The sequence below is a fragment of the Mustela putorius genome, unplaced genomic scaffold, assembly GCF_011764305.1.
Source record: "Mustela putorius furo isolate JIRA1106 unplaced genomic scaffold, ASM1176430v1.1 tig00003846_pilon_pilon_pilon, whole genome shotgun sequence".
In the NCBI taxonomy this organism is placed as follows: Eukaryota; Metazoa; Chordata; class Mammalia; order Carnivora; family Mustelidae; genus Mustela; species Mustela putorius.
Window position 1 is genome coordinate 16,913,182 of NW_025421999.1, and position 9,360 is coordinate 16,922,541.

The 9,360-nt window shown below is 37.0% G+C and overlaps 1 protein-coding gene across 1 annotated transcript; it reads left to right on the plus strand.

Annotated features, from left to right (window-relative positions):
* Nucleotides 1–426: 426 nt before the first annotated feature.
* On the plus strand, nt 427–747 carry LOC106006798 (60S ribosomal protein L39-like). Its single transcript, XM_045063129.1, has one exon. The coding sequence runs from the start codon at nt 461–463 to the stop codon at nt 614–616; it is 156 nt and encodes a 51-aa protein (XP_044919064.1). The 5' UTR covers nt 427–460; the 3' UTR covers nt 617–747.
* Nucleotides 748–9,360: the final 8,613 nt, after the last annotated feature.

The following is a 9,360-nucleotide window of genomic DNA, read 5'->3' on the forward strand; positions in this document are numbered from 1 at the left end:
GCAATCTATTTCACATACGTCCAAGAAAATGACATAGTCCTGGCACCAATCAGAAGCTTCTCTAGGAGAGTAGTGAATTTTCCTCATGACCTAGAAAACAATGTGCTAGTAAAGGATCTAAATAGTTCATTCATTGAGTGAAGTGTCTATTGACAACTCTTAATTTTTGTTTACAATGTAGAATGGGAGGAACATGCTAATGAAAACAAAAGTAAACCTTGGCAGTAGAAAAGAGGTAGAGAAGCAGAGAATTTGAGTTCCTAAGTGAAAAATCAGCATATCTATTATTTTAAGCAATAGCTGTGAAACACCTGCTATATATACTGGGAGATCATCTCTAATAGTGAACAAGGCAGATAAAGCCCCTGCTCCAATGGGAACGTTTTCAAGTATAAAGATAAGAAATAAGCATATAGTTTTCGCCGCCATCCTGCTGTGTGCTGCGTGCTGTTAATTGACCATGTCTTCTCACAAGACTTTCAGGATCAAGCGATTCCTGGCCAAGAAACAAAAGCAGAATCGTCCCATTCCCCAGTGGATTCAGATGAAAACTGATAATAAAATCAGGTACAACTCCAAGAGGAGGCACTGGAGGAGAACCAAGCTGGGTCTCTAAGGCGTCCCACATCACGCGATGACACACCTAATTGGCACCACGTATTTAATTAAGCTACTTGAGGATCATGTGTTCTATTCCATCACCCTGTAAACACCTTTCTGCCTGGCCAATAGATACCATTTATCAGCAAAAGATTTTTCTGTTACTATAGCTCTGCACCAGTGGGTTAATTTGGTAATAAACGTGAGGCCATTGAGCTGTTAAAAAAAAAAAAAAGAAAGAAAGAAGCATATAAATGAGTAAATATATAGTCTGTCCTATATTGGTGGGTGTGATTTCAACCCCTCTACCCCAGGACCAGGTTTGTTCTTCACAGAGCCCATGTGTAGCTCAAACTGGAATAATCAGAACTTCTATGAACATCTTTCCCAAACAAAGTTGGGAGAGTTATGTTTTATAAATGTTTGCAACTCAAAAATTTGCCTCAATATCTGATAAGAATCATGCAATGCTTGAGATAATCTTATTGTTATGTGTTTTTATAGCTCAAGATGAGATATCCAAGATCATTTCTAATTTCTTTTCAATCTGTCCCCTTTGCCACTGGTGTGGATATTAGACATATTCTAAGGGAACTTAAGAATTCTTATATAACATGAGTCCATGTTTCAACTGAAGGATTTGAAAAGTGACCACTATTACAATAATTTCTTGGTTCTAATATACACTCTGGATCAGATGGACTTTTGTTCTAAACTATAGAATTTCTAGTATTCATATGTCTTTGATTTTAACTCTGAAGGTAATATTCATGCAAAATGAGATTTTATCCTGAAGCTAATGAAGTACTCATTTAGAACACAAGAAGTTGGACCCTGAACAATTGGATCTGAGGTAAAATGTGATTGTATAAAAACAGAAAAATATATCTGAAGAACATTCTGGAAAATTATCAAGAACTTTTGACATGGAGGGTGAGCTATGGAAAACGGTAAGTACTTTTATCCCTATGAAAAAATTATTTCTGCCTTCTCAGTCTTGATTTTTCTGATAATATAGAGTTCTCATTGGGCAATATGTTTAACAACTTAATAAAATTAGAAAACTTCTAAAAAAAATGAGAAAACTTCACAATTTTCTTATTTCCCTGCTGTTTCTGCCTCATTTTAAGCTGAACTTACTTCCTGTGTTGGTGCATATAGATTTTCCATGATTACTCATGCTGAGAAATATAACACTGTGTAGCTCTCAGGATGTACACTTGCACATGAGAGAGCCTAAAAAGAATAGAATGTCTTGGGGCACCTGGGTGGCTCAGTGGGTTAAGCCTCTGTCTTCAGCTCAAGTCATGATCTCAGGGTCCTGGGATGGAGCCCTGCATCTGGCTCTCTACTCAGCAGGGAGTCACCCCCACACCCGCCCCCGGCTCTCTCTGCCTGCCTCTCTGCCTATTTGGGATCTCTCTCTGTCAAATAAATAAATCTTAAAAAAAAAAAAAAAGAATAGATTGTCTTAGGCAAAAATAAAACACTTTTCTCCTTCTCTGAAATTATTTGACTTTTGTGATTCTTTAAAAATATTTTTTTCTTTTGTCCCCAAAATAGACTATTTAAACTATATTTAAGATGTGCAACATAAGGAATAACACAGAGGACCATGGGGAAGGGAGGGAAAACTGAACGGGAAATCAGAGAGAAAGACAAACTATGTGAGACTCTGGACTCAGGGAAACAAACTGAGGGTTACAGAAGGGAGGGGGGTGGGGGTATGGGGCAACGAGGCAATGGGCATTAAGGAGGGCACGTGTGGTAATGAGCACTGGGCGTTATATGCAACTAATGAATCATTGAACACTTAATAAGATTCTCCATCTTACAAAAAAAAAAAGAATGTTACTACCTATAAAATTTATTGAAACTGGACATAAAGCCATTATAGTTTATGGAACTCTATTTACTATAGTTCACTCTGCAGAACAAGTATAGAGCAGTTCACCGTTTCCCCTTTCTGTTAACAATTCAATGAAAAAACATGCAATAAAAATTGAAGGAATTAAGTGGAAACAATGACTATGAAATTAAGATTTCAGAAGAAGATGTTTCTCCAAAAGGGCAGCAGGGATGGCAAGCACTTAGTTTTGTACAAACATGACCTAATATTAGTCTTTTGTTGTCTTCACAAAGTTGAATCCAACTAGTGGCTTCCATATGGCTACAGGGATCTACACTAACTAAGAAATCACAAACTAATATTTGGAGGGGACTTTGTAGCTCGGAGAGATTCCAGAACTCATAATTAGCACTCCTACAGAGAAGTTCTAAACAAAGCCACAGTTACTCATTTGTCTTTTCTGCAAAGGATTGTGATCTCCAAGGGCAGACATAGCTGTTGTAGCACAAAATGGCTACACAAACTATAATGAACTGTTAAGAAGCTTCTATATATAAAGCAAACGTGTTTCACCCAAGACTGTCATCTAGTGCCGCTGCATGGGCAGTTATAATAACAAATAAATTTTTAAAAAAGAGAGAAAGGAAAAAAGAAAGAACAAAGGAAAGAGAAAAAAGAAAAGGAGGGAGAAGGAGAGGGACAGAGAAAGCATGAGAATTACATCAAACTCACTGGCCCATGAAGATAACCTCTGTGATTAAGTGACTATATTACAGGGGACTATAGAAAAGTGAACAAAGCTGCCCTGGAAACAGTAAGTTGCTAGATTTGCTATCCACCTTTGTGTTCAGGTCAAAAATAAATGTATTTTCTCAGGGACAATGAGGTCTTGAGTCCTGTATAGCAGGAAGGACAACAGACTTGGCATTTGATCCATTTCAAAATCTACCTTGGCCAATACCACTGTGCCTCTTTTTTTCCTCATCTGTGAAATAAAGCTAATAAAACTGTCTGGGATTCCATCTCTCTATTTCTTTCATCTCTACATCTTTTTTATCCAGCTCCACTGCAATCACACTGTTGCTGCTTCGTCCTTTCTCACCTGCTTTACATAATAGCCTCCTAATTGGACTCCACATATTGTTCTAACATATTCTCCACTAATTTTCTAAAGCAGAAAGATGAATACACCACAGCCTCCATTCTTTACTTCTATTTAAAGTTAAGATATTAAGAATTTTAAGATATTAAGATAGCTCAATATTTTAAGATATTAAGAATCATCCAAACAGTAATTATGTACTGATATGGAAAAAACTCTTAATTGAGAGCTGGTACCATATTAACTCTTAGAGACAGAATTTTCTTGCTTTGGAAAACGCCTTGTTGCACTAAGATAACAGTTCTCATTTTTTCTTCTATTATGAGTGCTTATATACTTAAAAAGTATTGAGGATCCCAATGGGCTATTATTTCTCAGTGTTATACCTATTCATCCTTACATATTCATCCTTAATATTTTTAAATGTTTTTAAAACACCAAACAGTATAACCAAACATTCCATTACCATGAGAAGGATGCTATCTGTCATCTCATGTCTGTAGCACCTAGAAAACTCCACTTCACCCGCATGAGACAAGGAAAACGAAAAGACACATCATTTCTTAATAATACAATGAAAATAGTTTTGACCTTGTAGAACCCCTGATGACCACATTTGCAGAATTGTTGCTTTGAAAGCAAAAGAATCCCAGGAATTCATAGGAATCTTGGGAGGGTTTCAGTCTTCCACAGGCCATGGAGTTAGCAGTCATCTGAGCACACTTACCAAAATTTTAAAAGGCTAGAAAGACCTCAAATGGCATAGGGGTTAGGTTTATGTATAATGAAAATACGCTGGAAGCAACACAGTAACCAACAATAATTGGATGATGAAATAATTTTATAGTTAAGCCAAATCAAAAAAATGTTAAAAATTATGGTTTCAATATTTGATAGAAAGTAAAACACAAATAAATTAAGAGAATAAAAAAAGACTTAAATGATTTAATTCATATAATCCATATAAAATGCAAACAGAAAATACACTAGAAGGACATATATTTCAAATTGATTTTCTCTGGTTATAGGTTAATGAAAGATTTTTCTGTCTTTACAGTCTCCTGTATTTATTTACAATTCTACAGTAAATGTATATCAGGAGATTTATAAAATCAGAGAATAACTTTTGTTTATTTTTTAAATTTTATTTTATTTTGTTCAGTGTTCCAAAATTCATTGTTTATGCACCATACCTAGTGCTCCATGCAATATGTGCCCTCCTTAATACCCACCATTAGGCTCACCCAACTTCCTACCCTTCTCCCCTCCAAAACCCTCAGTTTGTTTCTCAGAGTCCACAGTCTCTCATGGTTTGTCTCCCCCTCTGATTTCCCCCCAACTCACTTCTCTCCTTCTCCCAATGTCTTCCATATTATTCCTTATGCTCCACAAGTAAGTGAAACCATATGATAATTGACTCTCTCTGCTTGACCTATTTCACTCAGCATGATCTCTTCCAGTCCCATCCATGTTGATATAAAAGTTAGGCATTCATCTTTTCTGATGGAGGCGTAATATTCCATTGTATATATGGACCATATATTCTTTATCCATTTGTCTGTTGAAGGGCATCTTGGTTCTATCCACAGTTTGGCAACTGTTGACATTGCTGCTATGAACATTGGTGTACAGATGGTCCTTCTTTTCACTACACCTGTATCTTTGGGGTAAATACCCAGTAGTGCAATTGATGGGTCATAGAGTAGCTCTATTTTCAATTTTTTGAGTAATCGCCACACTGTTTTCCAAAAGGGCTGCACCAACTTTCATTCCCACCAACAGTGTAAGAGGATTCCCCTTTCTCCACATCCACTCCAACACTTGCTGTTTACTGTTTTGTTAATTTTGGTCATTCTATCTGGTGTAAAGTGGTATCTCAATGGGCTCTTGATTTGAATCTCCCTGATGGCTAATGATGATGAACATTTTTTCATATGTCTGTTAGTCATTTGTATGTCTTCTTTGGAGAAGGGTCTGTTCATGTTTTCTTCCCATTTTTTGACATGATTATCTGTTTTGTGTGTGTTTACTTTGAGGGATTCTTTATAGATCCTGGATATCAGCCCTTTGTCTATAGTGTTATTTGTGAATATCTTGTCCTATTCTGTGGGTTGCCTCTTTGTTTTGTTGATTGTTTCCTTTGCCGTGCAGAAGCTTTTGATTTTGATGAAGTCCCAAAGTTCATTTTCGTTTTTGTTTCCTTTGCCTTTAAAGACACATCTTGAAACTTGTTGTCGCCGATGTTGAAGAGATTACTGGCTATGTTCTCCTCTAAGATTTTGATAGATTCCTACCTCACATTGAGGTCTCTTATCCATTTTGAGTTTATCTTTGTGTATAGTTTAAGAGAATAGTTGAGTTTCATTCTTCTGCATATAGCTATCCAGTTTTCCCAGCACCATTTATTGAAGAGACTGTCTTTTTTCCACTGTATATTTTTTTCCTGCTTTGTCGAAGATTATTTGACCACAGCATTGAGGGTCAATATCTGGGCTCTCTACTCTGTTCCACTAATCTATCTGTCTGTTTTTGTGCCACTACCATGCTGTCTCGGTGATTGCAGCTTTGTAGTAAGGCTTGAAATCAGGCAACGTGATGCCCCCAGTATTGTTTTTCTTTTTCAGCATTACCTTAGCAATACAGGGTCTCTACCAGTTCCATACAAATATTAGTATTCTTTGTTCCAGCTCTTTGAAAAATGCTGGTGAAATTTGGATTGGGATGGCTTTGAAAGAATAGATGGCTCTAGGCAATATAGAAATTTTTTTCCAATATTTCATTTTTCTTATTTATTTTAAAAAATTTTTAATAAACATATAGTGTATTTTTATCCCCAGGGGTACAGGTCTGTGAATTGCCAGATTTACACATTTCACAGCACTCACCATAGCACATACCCTCCCCAATTACCATAAGCCTACCACCCTCTCCTGACCCCCTTTCCCCCAGCAACCCTCAGTTTGTTTGTGAGGTTAAGAGTCTTATGGTTTGTCTCCCTCCTAATCCCATCTTCTTTCATTTATTCTTTTCTTACTCCCCAAACCCTCCACAGTTGCATCTCCATTTCCTCATATCAGGGAGATCATATGATAGTTGTCTTTCTCTGATTGACTTATTTTGATTAGCATAATACCCTCTAGTTCCATCCACTTGTCTTTCTCTGATTGACTTATTTTGATTAGCATAATACCCTCTAGTTCCATCCACCTTATCGCCAATGGGAAGATTTCATTTCTTTTGATGGCTGCCTAGTATTCCATTGTATATATATATACCATCTCTTCTTTATCCATTCATCTGTTGATGGACATCTAGGTTCTTTCCATAGTTTGGCTATTGTGGACACTGCTGCTGTCCACATTCGGGTGCATGTGTCACTTCAGATCATTACGTTTGTATCTTTAGGGTAAATATCCAGCAGTGCAATTGCTGGGTCATAGGGTAGCTCTATTTTCAGCTTTTTGAGGAATCTCCATGCTGTTTTCCAGAGCTCTATTTCAGCTTTTTGAGGAATCTCCATGCTACTTTCCAGCTTGCATTCCCACCAACAGTGTAGGAGGGTTCCCCTTTCTCTGCATCCTCACCAGCATCTGTCATTTCCTAAGTTATTAACTTACCCATTCTGACTAGTGTGAGGTGGTATCTCATTGTGGTCTTTATTTGTATTTCCCTGATGCCGAGTGATGTGGAACATTTTTTCATGTGTCTGCTGGCCATCTGGATGTCTTCTTTGCAGAAATGCCTGTTCATGTCCTCTGCCCATTTCTTGATTGGATTATTTGTTCTTTGGGTGTTGAGTTTGATAAGTTCTCTGTAGATTTTTGGATACTAGCCCTTTATCTGATATGTTGTTTGCAAATATTTTCTCCCATTCTGTTAGTTGTCTTTTGGTTTTCTTAACTGTTTCCTTTGCTGTGCAAAAGATTTTGATCTTGATGAATTCCCAATAGTTCATTTTTGTCCTTGCTTCCCTTGCCTTTGGCAATGTTCCTAGGAAGAAGTTGCTGTGGCTCAGGTCAAAGAGGTTGCTACCTGTGTTCTTCTCAAGGATTTAGATGGATTCCTTTCTCAAATTGAGGTCCTTCATCCATTTTGCGTCTATTTTCATGTGTGATGTAAGGAAATGGTCCAGTTTCATTCTTCTGCTTGTGGCTGTCCAATATTCCCAACACCATTTGTTGAAGAGGCTGTCTTTTTTCTATTGGACATTCCTTCCTGCTTTGTCGAAGATTAGCTGACCACAGAGTTGAGGGTCTATTTATGGGCTCTCTATTCTGTTCCATTGATCTATGTGTCTTTTTTGTGCCACTACCATACTGTCTTGATGATGACAGCTTTCTAATAGAGCTTGAAGTCTGGAATTGGGATGCCACCAACTTTGACTTTCTTTTTGAATACTCCTTTGGCTATTTGAGGTCTTTTCTGGTTCCATATAAATTTTAGGATTATTTTTTCCATTTCTTGGGAAAAAAATGGATGGGATTTTCATAGGGATTGCATTAAATGTGTAGATTGCTTCAGGTAGCATAGACATTTTCACAATATTTGTTCTTCCAATCCATGAGCATGGAACATTTTTCCATTTCTTTGTGTCTTCCTCAATTTCTTTCATGAGTACTTTATAGTTTTCTGAGGATAGATACTTTGCCTCTTTGGTTAGGTTTATTCCTAGGTATCTTATGGTTTTGGGTGCAATTGTAAATGGGATTGACTCCTTAATTTCTCTTTCTTCGGTCTTGCTGTTGGTGTAGAGAAATGCAACTGATTTCTGTGCATTGATTTTATATCCTGGCACTTTACCAAATTCCTGTACAAGTTCTAGCAGTTTTGGAGTGGAGCCTTTTGGGTTTTCCACATAAAGTATCATATCATCTACAAAGAATGATAGTTTGATTTCTTCTTTGCTGATTTGGATGTCTTTAATTTCTTTTTGTTGCCTGATTGCTGAGGCTAAGACTTCTAGTACTATGTTCAATAGTAGTGGTGATAAAGGACATCCCTGCCATGTTCCTGACCTCAGCGGAAAAGCTTTCAGTTTTTCTCCATTGAGAATGATATTCACTGTGGTTTTTTCATAGATGGCTTTGATGATATTGAAGTATGTTCCCTCTATCCGTACACTTTGAAGAGTCTTAATCAGGAAGGGATGCTGTGCTTTGTCAAATGCCTTTTCAGCATCTATTGAGAGTATCATATGATTCTTGTTCTTTCTTTTATTCATGTATAGTATAACATTGATTGATTTGCAGATGTTGAACCAACCTTACAGCTCTGGAATAAATCCCACTTGGTTGTGGTGAATAATCCTGTTAATATACTGTTGGATCTTATTGGCTAGTATTTTGGTGAGAATTTTTGCATCTGTGTTCATCAAGGATATGGGTCTGTAATTCTCTTTTTTGATGGGAACCTTGTCTGGTTTTGGGACCAAGGTGATGCTGGCCTCATAAAATGAGTTTGGAAGTTTTCCTTCCATATCTATTTTTTGGAACAGTTCAGGAGAATAGGAATTAGTTCTTCTTTAAATGCTTGGTAGAATTCCCCCGGGAAGCCTTCTGGCCCTGGGCTTTTGTTTGTTTGGAGATTTTTGATGACTGTTTCAATCTCCTTACTGGTTGTGGGTCTGTTCAGGTTATATATTTCTTCCTGGATCAGTTGTGGCAGTTTATATGCTTCTTTATATGCTTCCAGATTGTCGAATTTGTTGGTATTATTATAGTATGTTATTAAAATTGTTTGTATTTCTTTGGTGTTTGTTGTGATCTCTCCTCTTTCATTCATGATTTTATTTATCTGGGTCCTTTCTGTT

Bases quoted from the DNA above. Each gene is read 5' to 3' on its own strand.
- LOC106006798 (XM_045063129.1), top strand. From the start codon at position 461: ATGTCTTCTCACAAGACTTTCAGGATCAAGCGATTCCTGGCCAAGAAA.